This window comes from Bubalus kerabau, chromosome 1, assembly GCF_029407905.1.
Source record: "Bubalus kerabau isolate K-KA32 ecotype Philippines breed swamp buffalo chromosome 1, PCC_UOA_SB_1v2, whole genome shotgun sequence".
NCBI classification, from domain to species: domain Eukaryota; kingdom Metazoa; phylum Chordata; class Mammalia; order Artiodactyla; family Bovidae; genus Bubalus; species Bubalus kerabau.
This window is the reverse complement of record NC_073624.1, coordinates 65,343,260-65,359,482: the sequence shown is the minus strand read 5'-3', so window position 1 is coordinate 65,359,482 and position 16,223 is coordinate 65,343,260. Positions and strand designations below refer to the sequence as shown.

At 46.2% G+C, this 16,223-nt stretch overlaps 1 protein-coding gene across 4 annotated transcripts in view; it reads left to right on the top strand.

Annotated features, from left to right (window-relative positions):
• RNF41 (ring finger protein 41) overlaps nt 1-14,502 on the top strand; it is a 28,309-nt gene extending 13,807 nt beyond the window's left edge. For all 4 annotated transcript variants that reach the window (XM_055577777.1, XM_055577799.1, XM_055577793.1 and 1 more), the window contains 5 exons: nt 5,866-5,978; nt 9,852-10,123; nt 10,821-10,956; nt 11,326-11,429; nt 12,191-14,502. In XM_055577777.1, the coding sequence (XP_055433752.1) occupies nt 5,889-5,978; nt 9,852-10,123; nt 10,821-10,956; nt 11,326-11,429; nt 12,191-12,542 (954 nt within the window). In that variant the 5' untranslated portion in view covers nt 5,866-5,888 and the 3' untranslated portion in view covers nt 12,543-14,502. The remainder of the gene's footprint in view (nt 1-5,865; nt 5,979-9,851; nt 10,124-10,820; nt 10,957-11,325; nt 11,430-12,190) is intronic.
• Nucleotides 14,503-16,223: the final 1,721 nt, after the last annotated feature.

Below are 16,223 nucleotides of genomic sequence, written 5' to 3'. Positions count from 1 at the left end.
AGTGGGGCAGCTTCTCTGGGAGCCATGTGGATGAGAGAGAGGGAGTAGAATTTCTGGAGCGAACAATGCCATGGTGTGCACCACAGCCGTCAGTAATGAAGGGCCACAGAACAGGGACCCTGCACTGCTCTCTCTCGGCTCTCTCACCACCATCCTCGTTGCTCAGTGAGTCACAACAAGGAGAATCGCAAGGGGCCTTTGTTCTGTGTTTTACATTTCACTTTATGATGTCTTTAATATCACCTTTCATGTACTCACTCTGATCCATTACTGTTGATAGATTATTCAAAAGAATGTTGACATAGGAACAGAAGGTCAGAGGTCTGAGGAGAGACAAATATATGGCTATCCCCACTTTTTTTTAAACTTTTTATTTATATTAGAGTACTCTTGAGAGTCCCTTGGACTGCAAGGAGATCCAACCAGTCCATTCTGAAGGAGATCAGCCCTGGGATTTCTTTGGAAGGAATGATGCTAAAGCTGAAACTCCAGTACTTTGGCCACCTCATGCGAAGAGTTGACTCATTGGAAAAGACTCTGATGCTGGGAGGGATTGGGGGCAGGAGGAGAAGGGGACGACAGAGGATGAGATGGCTGGATGGCATCACTGACTTGATGGACGTGAGTCTGAGTGAACTCCGGGAGTTGGTGATGGACAGAGAGGCCTGGTGTGCTGTGATTCATGGGGTCGCAAAGAGTCGGATACGACTGAGCGACTGAACTGAACTGATAGTTGATTAATGATGTTGTGATAGTTTCAGGTGCACAGCAAAGGTACTCAGTCACATGTATACATGTATCCAATCTCCCGCAAAACTCCCCTCGCATCCAGCCTGCCATATAACATTGAGCAGTGTTTCCTGTGCTATACAGGTCCTTGTTGGTTATCCTTCTTAAATATAGCAGTATGTACATGTTGATTCCAAACTCCCTAGCTTTCCCTTCCTTCCATTGTTTCCCCTGACAACCATAAGTTCATTCTTTAAGTCTGTGAGTCTGTTTCTGTTTTGTACATAAGTTCATTTGTATCATTTCTTTTTAGATTCTGCATATAAGGAATGTCATGCGGTATTTCTTCCTCTCTGACTTCACTCAGTATGACAGTCTCTAGTTCATCCATGTTGCTGCAAATGGCATTGTTTCCCTTTTTATGGCTGAGTAATATTCCATCGAATACATGTATCACATCTTCTTTACCTATTCCTCTGTCAGTGGATATTTAGGTTGCTTCCATGGGTCGGCTATTGTAAACAGTGCTGCAGTGAACATTGAGGTGCATGTATCCTTTCGGACCATGTTTTTCTCTGGGTATATGCCCAGGAGTGGGACTGCAGGGTCATATAGGAGCTCTGTTTTTAGTGGAATTTTTTTAATACTCTTCTTTAAAATTTTATTTATTTATTTATTTTTGGCTGTGCTAGGTCTTGGTTGCTGTGAGAGCTTTTCTCTAGTTGCATCAAGCAGGGGCTACTGTCCAGTTGAGGTGCCAGGCTTCTCCTTGCAGTGGTTTCTCTCGTTGCGAAGCATGGGCTCCAGGGGCACAAGCTTCAGTAGTTCTGGCGTGTGGGCTCAGTGGTTGCAGCCCACAGGCTTTAGAGCGCAGGCTCAGTAGTTGTGGCACATGGGCTTATTTGCTCTAAGGCATGTGGGATCTTCCTGGATCAGGGATCAAACCCGTGTCTCCTGCATAGGCAAGGCAGGTGTATTCTTTACCACTGAGCCACCATGGAAGCCCTATTTTTAGTTTTTTAAGGAGTCTTTATATACTGTTCTCCACAGTGGCTGTACCAATTTACCTTCCCACCAACAGTGTGGGAGGGTTCCCTTCTTTCCATGGATATCCCCGTCTTAGAGGAAGATAGCCAGACCAAGGTAGTTTAGAGTGACAGTTTCAGAGGCATTGTTAGAATGTAGATCCTAGAAGTGGAGGAACAGGAATGCAGAGAAGTGGTGGTGATGGAGGTCAGTGTAATTGTACCAATGTCATGGGGTATCATTGTTCCTATATAAAATGCGTAAAGAAAGCTGAGTGGGTCCAAAGTGAGCCTTGTGATTTATCTCCATTAGCCTAGTATATTAGTTAGGATCTTGTCTGATTAAAGAGACAAAAACCCAGCTCAAACCAGCCTACACATAATAGGGAATTTACTGGCTCATGTAACTTATGTTCAGAAAGTGCCTGTGGCTTCAAACATGGCTGAATCTAGGCCCTCAAATGATTTCATCTAAATTTTATTTCTCAGCTCTGCTTTCTTTATAGTGGTGTCATTTTTTTTTTTTTTTTTGGCTGAGCTCTGTGGCATGTGGGATTTTAGTTTCGCAACCAGGGATTGAACCTGTGCCCCCTGCAGTGGAAGTGCAGAGCCCTAACCACTGGACCACCAGGGAATTCCCAATTATGGTGTCATTCTATAAGTAGGCTCTCCTCATTAATGGCAGGGCTGGTCACTGACCACTCTTGAGTTGTACATCCTACCAGCTATACAAACTTCTTCAGAGTCCCAGGCATTTCTCTTATTGTCCTGGGTTGGGTCATATGTCCATTAGGAACCAGGATATGATTCCTAAAGGAAACCTGTGATGCTGTTTACAGAAAATGGGATGGTAGGTAGGCAGAAATACATGTCCACTATACTCTGTTTGCTGGGAAGCTCCTAGTTAAAGCAACATTAAGTCACACCAATATTTTATGTTTTGTTAAGAACTGTAGCTTGGTATTAAATTGGATATAACTTATGAGTTCCTACTCTCAAGGAATTTTTAACCAAGTAGCAGAAATTAGATGTGTACATAAATAGGGAATTAAACTACCACACAGTTGCATTCATCTCACACGCTAGCAAAGTAATGCTCAAAATTCTCCAAGCCAGTTGTCAACAGTACATGAACCATGAACTTCCAGATGTTCAAGCTGGATTTAGAAAAGGCAGAGGAACCAGAGATCAAATTGTCAACATCCGTTGGATCATCGAAAAAGCAAGAGAGTTCCAGAAAAACATCTACTTCTGCTTTCTTGACTATGCCAAAGCCTTTGACTGTGTGGATCACATCACAACAAACTGGAAAATTCTTAAAGAGATGGGAATACCAGACCGCCTGACCTGCCTCCTGAGAAATCTGTATGCAGGTCAGGAAGCAACAGTTAGAACTGGACATAAAACAAAATACTGGTTCCAAATTGGGAAAGGAGTACGTCAAGGCTGTTGTATTGTCACCCTGCTTATTTAGATTATATGCAGAGTACATCATGAGAAATGCTGGACTGGATGAAGCACAAGCTGGAATCAAGATTGTCAGGAGAAGTATCAATAACCTCAGATATGCAGATGACACCACCCTTATGGCAGAAAGTGAAGAAAAACTAAAGAGCCTCCTGATGAAAGTGAAAGAGGAGAGTGAAGAAGTTGGCTTAAAACTCAACATTCAGAAAACTAAGATCATGGCATCTGGTCCCATCACTTCATGGCATCTGGTCCCATCACTTCAAGATGGGGAAACAGTGGAAACAGTGACAGACTTTATCTTTGGGGGCTCCAAAATCACTGCAGATGGTGACTGCAGCCATGAAATTAAAAGATGTTTGCTCCTTGGAAGAAAAATTATGACCAACCTAGACAGCATATTAAAAAGCAGAGACATTACTTTGCCAACAAAGGGCCATCCAGTCAAAGCTATGGTTTTTCCAGTAGTCATGTACGGATGTGAGAGTTGGACTGTGAAGAAAGCTGAGTGCTGAAGAATTGATGCTTTTGAGCTGTGGTGTTGGGAGAAGACGCTTGAGAGTCCCTTGGACTACAAGGAGATCTAACCAGTCCATCCTAAAGGAAATCAGTCCTGAATATTCATTGGACGGACTGATGTTAAAGCTGAAACTCCAATACTTTGGCCACCTGATGTGAAGAACTGACTCATTTGAAAAGACCCTAATGCTGGGAAAGATTAAAGGTGGGAGGAGAAGGGGATGACAGGATGAGACGGTTGAATGGCATCACCGACTCAATGGACAAGAGTTTGAGTAAACTCTGGGAGTTGGTGATGGACAGGAAGGCCTGGCATGCTGCAGTCCATGGGGTTGCAAAGAGTCGGACACGACTGAGTGACTGAACTGTACTGAACTCCCTGGCCATCCAGTGGTTAGGGCCCCTGGTGAGGAACTAAGATGCCGCGTGGCACAGTCAAAAAAAAAAAAAGATGTGTACATAAATAATGGTTACTCTTGTGTATTGAGTGCCTAGTATGTGCCAGCAAACACCATGCTAAATGTTTTTCATGCATTGTTTCTTACTTATACCCATTTCATCTATTTAAAAAGCCATTTAGCCTTAGGAAATGTACATGGCCTGCCCAAGGTCACCCAGCTAATGAGTAGTAGAACTAGGGATGTAAATCCAGTCAGTCTTAACTCAATCCAGTGCTGTACTTTAGTTTGTACTTGACCTAGCAAGGTCTCTCTGCATCCATTCCATTCCCCACCCTTTTAATTTCAATTTTTATTTGTTTGTTTATCTTTGAGCCATGCAGCTTCAGGGATCTTGGTTCCCCGACCTGGGATCAAACCTGGGCCACCACAGTGAAAACGCCAAGTCCTACCACTGGATGCCAGGGAAATCCCCCATTCCGCACTCTTATAAATTGAACAGCATAATTCTAAATTTCTGAGAACTTCATGATTGACGTAGTTCATCTTTTTCAGGACATCACAGTTTGATGGGGTCTGTAGATTGTCTGCCCTTATATCAGGTGCCCATCCTTGCTCCAAGTAGCCCACTGGTTGGATGTCCACAGGGGTGTTTCAGTTACTGTTCAGTGACGTCTTATTTGGGGCTTCCCCAGTGGCTCAGTGGTAAAGAATCTGCCTGCAATGCAGGAGACACAGTTTTGATCCCTGGGTCAGGAAGATCCCCTAGGAGAAGGAAATGGCAACCCACTCCAGTATTCTTGCCTGGGAAAAAAAACCCCATGAACAGAGGGGCCTCGTGGGCTACAGTCCATGACCTAGCAACTGAGCATGCACACACAGTCTTATTTAGGTTTGATCTTTAGGAGCCCAAGGAAGGGTGTGGCAGCCTAGCTGCTCTTTGAGTGTTCTCTTTCTTGAACTTCCCTCCCATTACCATCACCTAAATTCAGACTCTCACCGTTTCTCTCCTGCCTAGATGTTCTTCCTGTCTCTAATCTCAGCCCCGTTTACAGAGTGATTCTAAAAGAGAACTTTTATCATTGTTCCTTTTAAAGTCTTTCATTGGTTCCCTGTAGCCTTCAAGGTGAAGTCCCAATTCCTTATGTAAGACTCCCCATGGCCTGGCCCTTGCTTGCCTTTCCAGCCTTGTATTTTGACACTCCCTCTCTTGCACCCTTCAAATCAGCCTTTTTCTGAATCACTTACAGTTCCCTGAACTCATCATATATCTCCTCCTACTTCTGGGCCTTTAAATACACTATCTCATATGCCTAAAACCCTAATGTCCCACCCTGCTCAGGCTCCCCCACTCTCCCCCACCCCCTGCCCCTGCAACCTAGCTAACTACTTGTTTGTCCTGCTAGTGTCCTGGAAAACTTCTCAGCCTCCCTCCTTTCAGCCTGGGTTAGGTATCCAAATTTATTGCCATCATAATGCCCTGTGCTTAACCTGAGAGCATTTATCATTTCATATTTTAAGTGTATGTTTATATAAAATCCTTTGATTCTCCCATTAGAATTAAATTTCTTGAGTCAGCTTCCCCTACTGCCCCACAAATGACTGGCATGTAGTAAGCTCTCAATAAATATTTATTGGACAAATGAATGGGTCTTGGCAGTGAGATAAAGTTGACAATATCTGTATTCTTCTGACCTGGCCTCTCTTTCCTCTGTTGTTCCTTCCAGGACCTGGGTTTCAGTGATGAGACATGGGGTATGATGTAACCCGTTTCCAGGGGGATGTTGACGAAGACCTTATCTGTCCTATTTGCAGTGGAGTCTTGGAGGAGCCAGTCCAGGTGAGTCGGGTTGACAGCAGGTTTGGTGAGGCAACAGATGGCAGTGGAGCTAATTAGAAAACATTCATAGGAAATGGGGCCAACGGGGAAGTCACTGTTCAGGCTCCCACTCCCCACACTCCTGACACACGCAGACTAGAGGTTTGGGGCACAGGAGCGGTGGTGGTGACACCAGGAATAGGGCCTTCCAGAGTCTGTCTAGAGGCGGACACCGCAGAAGTGAAGCTGGTTCAGATTTTCTTCAGAGGTGAGGTTTTCATGCTGTAAAATGGTCAGCTATTTGTTTCTGTCCTCTTGACAATAGCTTGGTAGCTCCTTTTTCTCTTCAGGGGCTCTAACTAGGTTCCATCTTCCTTTCCATGACTGAACTTCTGGATTCTCCTAGTAAGTTCTCTCTGCCTTTTCATGATGGAGTGTCTCAGGTTATCAGCCTGCTGCTGCTAAGTCGCTTCAGTCATGTCCGACCCTGTGCGACCCCTTAGATGACAGCCCACCAGGCTTCCCCGTCCCTGGGATTCTCCAGGCAAGAACACTGGAGTGGGTTGCCATTTCCTCCTCCAATGCGTGAAAGTGAAAAGTGACAGTGAAGTCATTCAGTTGTGGCCGACTCTTAGCGACCCCATGGACTGCAGCCCACCAGGCTCCTCTGTCCATGGGATTTTCCAGGCAAGAGTACTGGAGTGGGGTGCCATTGCCTTCTCCTATCAGCCTGAGGGCCTGCCTACTGTTTAACAGATAGGAAGTGGGGAGCTGTATGAACTGATCTAGTTTCTTCCTAGGATTTATTGGGGGGAAAAAAGTTTTTAATGCAGCCATGTACTCTGGATTGTGATATGAAAGCTGCCACCTTCACTAGGTCATTTCTTTACCAGCTTTGAGAGACCAAAGATAATTGTGTCTTCCTGGGGCAAGTATGAGGAGAAGCTCATGATTACCAGGCAAGTATAATGAACGAGGTGAATTCTTAACAGTTGTATTCATGGGACATCATTCTGCATGGTCCTTATTGCCTGTACTCTGTAAATACCAATTAATCCTCTGCCGCTCCTCCGGCTAGGTGGAGATAATTCCATGTTCCAAATCCAGACACCAGTCAATGAGGGCTTGCGGCCCTTCCCCACTCACTGCTTATACAACTCCCTGAGGCTCCCCTTGATTCTTGGAGTTTATTCTTACTCTCCAATTGTCAGCTACCCAAAGGAACACAGATGACTGAACTGAATGAAAATCAGAATGCATTCCAGTGGCAGCAAGCCCTGGCCCTATCCCCTGCCTTTGCGGTGTGCTGCCAGGTGGCGCTAGTGGTAAAGAACCTACCTGCCAGTGCAGGAGACTTAAGAGATGTAAGTTCGATCCCTAGGTCGGGAAGATCCCCTGGAGAGGGAAATGGTAACCCACTCCAGTATTCTTGCCTGGGAAATCCCATGGACACAGAGGAGCCTGGTGGACTACAGTCCATAGGGTTGCAGAGTCAGACATGACTGAAGCGACTTAGCACGCACGCATGCCATTAGAAGCGGATTGGCTGGGTGTGGAGCAGGCTCTCCTGGTGGTGTCAAGAGGTCATGGGGTGTGTCAGTTCCCTCTCCACCCTGGCAGGGCCTTGTCTGTTTTCTGGCACCGTCATTTGAGGTGAGTCACATGTGGAGAAATCAGTGGAAGTTAATGACTATCTGAGACAGAACATCCTCCCCCACCCACTCAGGCTTTACCATCTGAGGAGCAAGCCAGGTTAACAGACCCATTTCCAAGGACAGAAAGCTTCTGCTAGGGCTGCTCATTTCCCTACATCATTTTTTAAAAAGATAATAAATTCATATGGTTTAGAAATCAAAACAGTAGAAAAAGATGTATGGTGAAAAGTCTTAATTTATCTTTGTCCCAGTCCACCTAATCCCCTCATCAATAGCCATTTCTATTAATTTGGTATCCTTCCAGTGTGTATGGGGGCAGATACAAGCAAGTGTGAATGTACACATATATTTGCCTACCTTTGCTTTTGAACTGTGGTGTTGGAGAAGACTCTTAAGAGTCCCTTGGACTGCAAGGAGATCCAACCAGTCCATTCTGAAGGAGATCAGCCCTGGGATTTCTTTGGAAGGAATGATGCTAAAGCTGAAACTCCAGTACTTTGGCCACCTCATGCGAAGAGTTGACTCATTGGAAAAGACTCTGATGCTGGGAGGGATTGGGGGCAGGAGGAGAAGGGGACGACAGAGGATGAGATGGCTGGATGGCATCGCTGACTCGATGGACGTGAGTCTGAGTGAACTCCGGGAGTTGGTGATGGACAGGGAGGCCTGGTGTGCTGCAATTCATGGGGTCGCAAAGAGGCAGGCACGACTGAGCGACTGATCTGATCTGATCTTACACAAAGGTAGCACCTTCTGTATGCTTCTGCAGGGGTGGCAGGTTTAGATAGAAAGATCATGAAAGAAGTTCAACTGAGCTGAGATTGGAATGATAAGGGGCCAGCAAAGGGGAGCAGCAAAAGCAAGAGACAGGAATGAGCAGGGTGGGACGAGGAACAGAGAGAAAGCCAGAAGGGCCTGAAGTCAAACCATGCTGGGAGCATGGTGTGAGGAGAGGCACAGGGCCAGATCAAACAGAATTTTTAAGTCCTGGGCAGGACTTTGGATTTATTTTAGGTGTAATGGGAAACCATTGTAAAATTTTAAACAGGTGAAGAATATGATCCGGTTTGCATTTCTAAACGATCACTCCAGGTGCTGAATATAGGCTGGATTATAAAGGGGCAAGGTGGAAGTAGGAAGGCCAGTTAGAAGACATGATAATTTAGATGAGAGGTGATTGCTTGAACTGGATTAGTGGTAGTACAGACAGAGAAAAGTGAACACACTTAGGATTTTTTTTAGAGATAGGGTCTAAGATTGTAAAAAGAATCAAATATTATGTCTTTCAGTGAAAAATAAAAATGTAGTGACAGTTGGATTAATGATATTGATAATGACTTCTTTTCTTATGAAGCCTTTGTATGTTACAATCTGTGAACATTTTGAAGGCAGAAACTTTCTTACCTTTTTTTAACTTAACCACGTAGCAAAATAAAAAGCACTCGGCGTCATTCATCCATTCATCAATATCTAGTAAGTTCCCGCTCTGTCTGTCCCATGTGGAGGCCAGAGAATCCTCTCACTTTGCATTATCAAGGAAGTAGGCTGAAATATGATCTTTATGAAACTGAAGAGAATGTGATTCTACAAAAATCTAGACCTGTTTTGGAGCGTAGGCATTGCTCCTTGGGACTCAGGGCAACACCTCAGGTTGGGCCTCAAACATAAGAACTTGGGGGATCTCCCTGGTGGTCTAGTGGTTAAGGATTTGGCACTTTCACCGTTGTGGCCCAAGTTCAATCCTTTGTTGGGGAACTGAGGTCTCGCAGCCAAAAAAAATGAACTTCTGCCAGTAAGTCTCTGCCCCACTCTCCCCAACGCATCCCTCAGGACCCATATCAGATTCTGTCCTGTCCATAAATACCTGCCCTGATTGACCTAGACTGGAAAGATCTCACCCTCCTCTGGATTTCTTTGGCCAATTATTGTCTATTTGTAATCCAGTTGGCATTTAATAATTGACCACCTTATATCTCTCACTCACTGTCCTGGAATGTTATTTATAGTTCTTATTGTTATATAACTTTTTACTTGTCTCATGTCACAATCCATTTGGAATCTTGAGCACAGGAAACATATCTGAAGCCTTACCCATCATAGATCTCACCGTTGCTGTGACCCCAGGGACCTCTGGCCCTGGAAGCTGTGCAGCGGCTTGATAGGCTTTGCAGAGTTATCGTCCCCAGGCTCTTAGCTCCGACTAATTCTCGTGTCCCTTTTGCCCTGCTTTCGCTTCCAGGCGCCTCACTGTGAGCATGCTTTCTGCAATGCCTGCATCACCCAGTGGTTCTCTCAGCAGCAGACGTGTCCAGTGGACCGGAGCGTTGTGACGGTCGCCCACCTGCGTCCAGTACCTCGGATCATGCGGAACATGCTGTCAAAGCTGCAGATTGCCTGCGACAACGCTGTGTTCGGCTGCAGTGCTATCGTCCGGCTTGACAACCTCATGTCTCACCTCAGTGACTGTGAGCACAACCCCAAACGGCCTGTGACCTGTGAACAGGGCTGCGGGTAAGAGTCCTGCCTTTCTTCTGCCCACAGAGAGGGGCCTTCCCGTTTATACCCATCTGTGGACCTCCCACTCCCTGCTGAAGAGGTCTCCTGTGTGCATAGGCAAGGAGTGCTGTTGGCCTCCCTGGCTCCCTGCTCTAGGATCTGTTTCGTGCTGCTTTCCGAGCTACGATCTTTGTCCTCTTGCTTTAGTAAGAGAAGGGAGACAGTGATTCAGCAATCTGTGTGATACCACTAAAGACTGATTTACTTTATTCCTCCCTTTTGTCCAGTACTGCTTGTCTTTGTCAGATTCACTGCTCTAATTTCCAGGCCTCTCATGTTACCTCTGGTCCTATTTTGTCTTTCTTTGGGGTGTAAAATATTTGATTAAATCCTGATAGCTGGGGCTTTGAATCTAGGGCTTCCCAGAAGGAATGAGTCCACAGGCAGAATCTGCAGGAGGAACGCAGAGCCACGTGGGAGATAAAACACCGTCTCGGAGAAGGAAAGAGGCCCAGAGGAAGAAGACAGCAAAGGGATATGGTGGGTGGGGGAGCTGGGGAGAAGGAAGTGAAGGCAATAAACAAGAGAATGTTAGAAATGAATGAATGTTAGTAATTTCCGGTAGAAAAAAGCCCTCTCAGCAGATACCTGCCTGTGCCCACTTATCTCATTGAACGCTCCTGTCATGTTCTTTTCCCACCCTGGGTGGCAGCCTGGAGATGCCCAAAGATGAGCTGCCAAACCACAACTGTATTAAGCACCTGCGCTCAGTGGTACAGCAGCAGCAGACACGGATTGCAGAGCTGGAAAAGACCTCAGCTGAACACAAACACCAGCTGGCGGAGCAGGTAGGGCCTGGAGAACACAGAGTGTGTGCCTGTGGGTGACAGGCATGGATGTGAGCAGCGGATCTGTGCCTGTGCTTGTGAGCCTGGTCAGTGGATACTCTGCCTGTGCATAGCAGCAAATCAAACTGGAGCTCGTCTTGTTCCTCATTATCCCATCAGTGGCATTCATTTATTTACCATTTATCAAATGCCTTCCCTTGAAGGCACTTTGCTAAGAACTGAGGGTACAGCTGGGATTGATACCCTCGTATCCCTGTCTTTATGAAGCTTCCAGTCTGGTTGTTCCTCAGACCTCTCGATTTCCTTCATTTTGTCTTTCATCTATTGTCTGTCTTAACCATTATCCCTTGTTCTTCTTCCTTTCAACAGAAGCGAGACATTCAGCTGCTCAAGGCATACATGCGTGCAATTCGCAGTGTCAATCCCAACCTTCAGAACCTGGAAGAGACCATTGAGTACAATGAGATTCTAGAGTGAGTGTCATTCAGGATGTGGAATCACTTGTTCCATGTCCTGGTACTGAGCCCTGAGGAGAGAAGAGCAGGGAAGTGGCAAAGGGGGAGGGTAAGAAGAGGGCTGGGCTGGGGCCACTGCTCCTCAGATGCTGGGATGAAGAACAAGAGGCAGAGGAGAAGGGGATCACCTTCAGCCCCAGTAGAGGGTGGATGGAAGGGAAAGCTTAGCCAAGAGTTAGGTGGGTACCCACATGCACAAAACACTGTGTTAAAACAAAATATTGTCCCTGTCTTTAGGGAGTTTACAATTCAGAGAAGAGAGTGCAAAAATCCAGGAAAGTGATCTAAAATGTGGCAAAAACAAGTAAAGTCTAAGATCCCTTTCAGTTCTGGAGTTCTACATAGTTCATAGACTAAACTGTGAGTCAGTCTATACAGTGCTGCATGGGACACAGAATAGAGGAATAATTGCTTCATTCGGTATTCATTTTTGTTGAATACTTACTACCTCCCAGGCACCATGTGCTAAGTATTGGAATTTTCAGGAGAAATAACAGGAACCCTATACTTGTGGGGTTTAATCTGGTGAGGAACACGTGGTGACACTCAGGTGGGACCACCTAGGGAAAGATCTGGAGTTTCTGAACCAATGATGGAAGGAAAAAAGGAGGAATTGGGTTAGGCTGAGCGCAGAGCAGGCAGTCGTAACTATTAGGAGGAAAGCCAGTGCAGAGAAAGGGGCTGACCTTCACTGACCCCCTCCAACTCCCTCCACACAGGTGGGTGAATTCCCTGCAGCCTGCACGAGTGACCCGCTGGGGCGGCATGATCTCCACCCCTGACGCTGTGCTCCAGGCTGTCATCAAGCGCTCCCTGGTGGAGAGTGGCTGTCCTGCCTCTATTGTCAATGAGCTGATCGAAAACGCCCACGAGCGGAGCTGGCCCCAGGGTCTGGCCACGTTAGAGACAAGACAGATGAACCGGCGTTACTATGAGAACTACGTGGCCAAGCGCATCCCTGGCAAGCAGGCTGTTGTCGTGATGGCCTGTGAGAACCAGCACATGGGTGATGACATGGTGCAGGAGCCTGGGCTCGTCATGATCTTTGCGCATGGCGTGGAAGAGATATAGGAGATCTTGACGGGCTCTCTGGAAGAGATGAAAATCTGAAGATCCTGTTACTCCAGCAGCAGGGCCCCAAGTCCTCCCCACTTTCCTTAATACCGTGGCTCGCCCTGGAGCCACACATGTCCCAGCTGTGCCACCACTGAGGGGGGCCACAGAGCACTCTGCTCAGCCTTTCAGGTGGGAAACCCAGATTCCCTCCTTTTGTCTAATTTTTTCCCCCAAGATGTCTGTAAATTTTCCACCTGATTGGGAAAGTCCCCATCTCTATTTCTGTTTTCCTGCCTAGGGTCCCTGGTTCCAGATATTTTCAGAAAGCACAAAGATACTCATTTTAGATAGAGGATCAGGATGGAGTGAGGAATCGCTAACTGTTCCCCTCCTCCAAAACCTGGGACTCCAGATGAGGCAGGTCTATTGACTCTGAACAGCATTTAGAGGGCAACTGTGGGGAGCAGACATCCTGAAGAAATGGTAGAGTGGAACAAAAGCCTAGAAATAAATAATGAGGCCAGTAGGCTATCGCTGGTGGCCCTTAAGGGAAGATGACCTCGGTGCCAAGCAATACCCACCAGGCCACTTAAAGGTGTGGGCTCCTGCCGGGCCTGCGGGTGTACAGTTGAGGATGCCGAATATTTTCAGATGAGCTCTCCTTTCCTATACTTCATTACGGCTAGGCAATGACAGGGTTGGGGGTGAGGGGTTAGTCTCCCGGGGTGAATGTGCTCAGCAAGAAGCAGGTTGCTGGCTCCTGCTGCAGTCGGGTGGGTGCTGCCTCTGTGGCACGGGCCATAAGAGCCCCCTAGACCCCTCGCCAGCCCTGTGATTGTAACTAGTTATTTTGGTAACTTTCTTTCACTCTTTCCCTCCCACTTTATTTTTATTTTATTTTTTTTTAAAGAAAGGCCTGATTATGGCTACCCCACTTTTCTAGCCCAGCCACATTGTTGGCAATTTAATTTATTTACCTTTTTTTTTAAGAAAGGAAAAAGAAAAAAAAAATTAACAAAACAGAAAACTTTTCTTTTGCTGTTCCTGTTGTGGGGATTTTTGGATAGGGTGGGACAGGGCTGGGGTCTTTTATATTTTTCCTTTTCAGCACAACCTTTGGCTTTAATATAGGAAGGGCCATGGGAGCCCCTGGCTGAACTGAAGCCTGCCCCAAGCCTCCATAACCCGTCTAGGATGAGGCGCTTCCTCTATTCCAGTGATGGATGTGACCGTCCAGCATCACTGACTGTGCCCTAGAGAACTGTGCTCCCAGCCTCTCCAGGGTCTCATGGTAAAACTCTGGATTTAATTTTGAAGAAATCCTACCCGCCACCAGCCCTACCCTAACACCCAGTTTCCTTGGAGATATATAGCTGGGTTCTAAGCTTCACCAGGCAAGACGGGATGGAAATCCTGTCACTGAGTACAGGCTGTGCTGTCTCACCCATACCCGCCATGGGCTTCAGCTCCATTTCAAGCTGCCCAGGGCATTCCTTCCTCCCTGGGGTGGCCAGCAGAGTAAGAGAAAGGGAGGGGTAGTGGGTGTGATTATCTTAATATGCAGGTGAGAGAGGGGCTAGAGGAAGATGGCCATAGGACAGCTTGGAGTTTTATCCCAGGCCAGCTTGCTGTGGGTCTGGTAGTTGGGTCATGGCTCCACTGGGACTGTGGGGAGGAGAGGGACACAGCTTGAAGGCGGTGAGGAACAGTCATATGTTCCAGCTCCGGGACGTTGTGCTCAGGAATTTGAAAACGCTGCTATACTTAGTCTGGTTACTACATTTCTTCCACTCCCCTCTGCCCCTGCCTGCCTTACCCAGGCCCACACCCTCCTGTCATCACCTTCAGATGGAGCCAGGAAGCTCAGTCAAGGCTTCCCTACCCTTTGCACTAGTGTCTCTGCAGGTCGCTGGTTGTGTTATACATGTGCTGTTTCATGGTATTGACTGCACTAATAATAAATCTTTTACTCAGCTCTCTCAATTCTTAATTCATATCACTCCCCTTCTGGAGGTTCTCCTCTGCTTTGGCCTTTCTCTACCTTAATTCCATGACTTCTTCCTTGCTCTGTAACCAACTCTTGTCTTTGGGCTGACCTCTGTTTTAGGAGGTCTGTGTGGAAGGAGTGTACCCTCCTACGCCCTTCCCTCCTGTCTCCTGTTCTGTAGAGCTGAAGCGCTCTTGCTAGTGATCTGGACTGTGTTATTTTCAGAGTTTCCCTTTGCTCCAAATCCATGTCTTCCCAAGGTGTTCTGGGATTTGGGGACACTTTCTGTAGACGATATGCAAGTACCTTTCCCCTTGTCCCACAAACACCTTTGCTTTGGAATCTGGGATTCCATGGCAGGCAGAGAAACCTCCACCTAACCAAAAAAGTAAACATGAGGAAAGGAACCTGGAACGACTGCGCCTGCTGTGATCATCAAACCCGATAAACCCTTCTGTGGGCGTTTAGTGCCACTTTCCCTATCATGAGAAAAAAAAATCTTTTACCACAGTACTGTATTTTAAATTTGTTGAGCATTTACTGTGCACCTAATGTAAATCTAATAGTACTCTAGACACTTTAGAGGGGCAAAAAAAAGCATAAGAACACTCCTGTGCCCATGGAATCTACTACACTTTCATATACACAAGATCTGATTAGAAGATACTGATAAACACCTCATGGCATAGACCACGAGCGGCAACATACATGCCCTAGTGACAGCAGTAGTGCTTTTTTTAAGTTTCTTTAAAATAATGTTTGGGGAAGGCGATGGCACCCGGAAATTATGTTTAGAACCTGCTGCTCATTCTTTTGAATGTTATGAATGATGCCAAATCTTTTAGGGTAGGCCTGGTTTTTGGAAACAATACTCACTGAATGTCTATTTTGCAAGAACTCAACTAGGGTGGGGCTGGGGCTGGTGGTTCATATAGCAAAATGGCACCTACCTTCACAGAAGTTACTCCCCGATGGAGATAAATGTTCAATCAGTTCAGTTGCTCAGTCATGTCCAACTCTGCAACCCCATGGACTGCAGCATGCCAGGCTTCCCCGTCCATCACCAACTCCTGGAGCTTTTTCAAATTCATGTCCATCGAGTTGGTGGTGCCATCCAACCATCTCATCTTCTGTCGTCCCCTCCTCCTCCTGCCTTCAATCTTTCCCAGCATCAGAGTATATAATAAGACATCATAAATGTGGGAAGTGGATCTTGCCACAAGCAGTATGTGAGCAGAGTGAAGATAAAGCCATGGGTTCCAGGAAAGACTTTTCCGGGAGACATGGTATCTTGTTCTACATCAGAGGTTGGGACGTGGTATATTGTTCTAGATCAGAGGTTGGCAAACTACAACTTGTATCTTGCTGCCTGATTTTGAAAAAAAAAGTTGTATTGCAACACAGCCATGCCCATTTGTGTTTATGTATAGTGTCTCTGGCTGCTTTCAGATTACAGCAGTAGAGTTGCGTACCTGCCATAGAACTATGGCAAAACCTAAAATGTGTGCTACTTTGTCCTTTATAGAAAATGTGCCAACCTATTTTAAGGTCAGGAGAATGGGCAGGGAAGTAAAGAGCATTGCTTGTTTTAATTTTTTGTTTTTGTTTTTTTTTTTAGTATATGCCTTTGAAAAATCAGAATTTTTCTGCATTGTCAAAATAACAAATGCTTAAAATTAACAATGTATCCTTAATCTAATACAAACTTA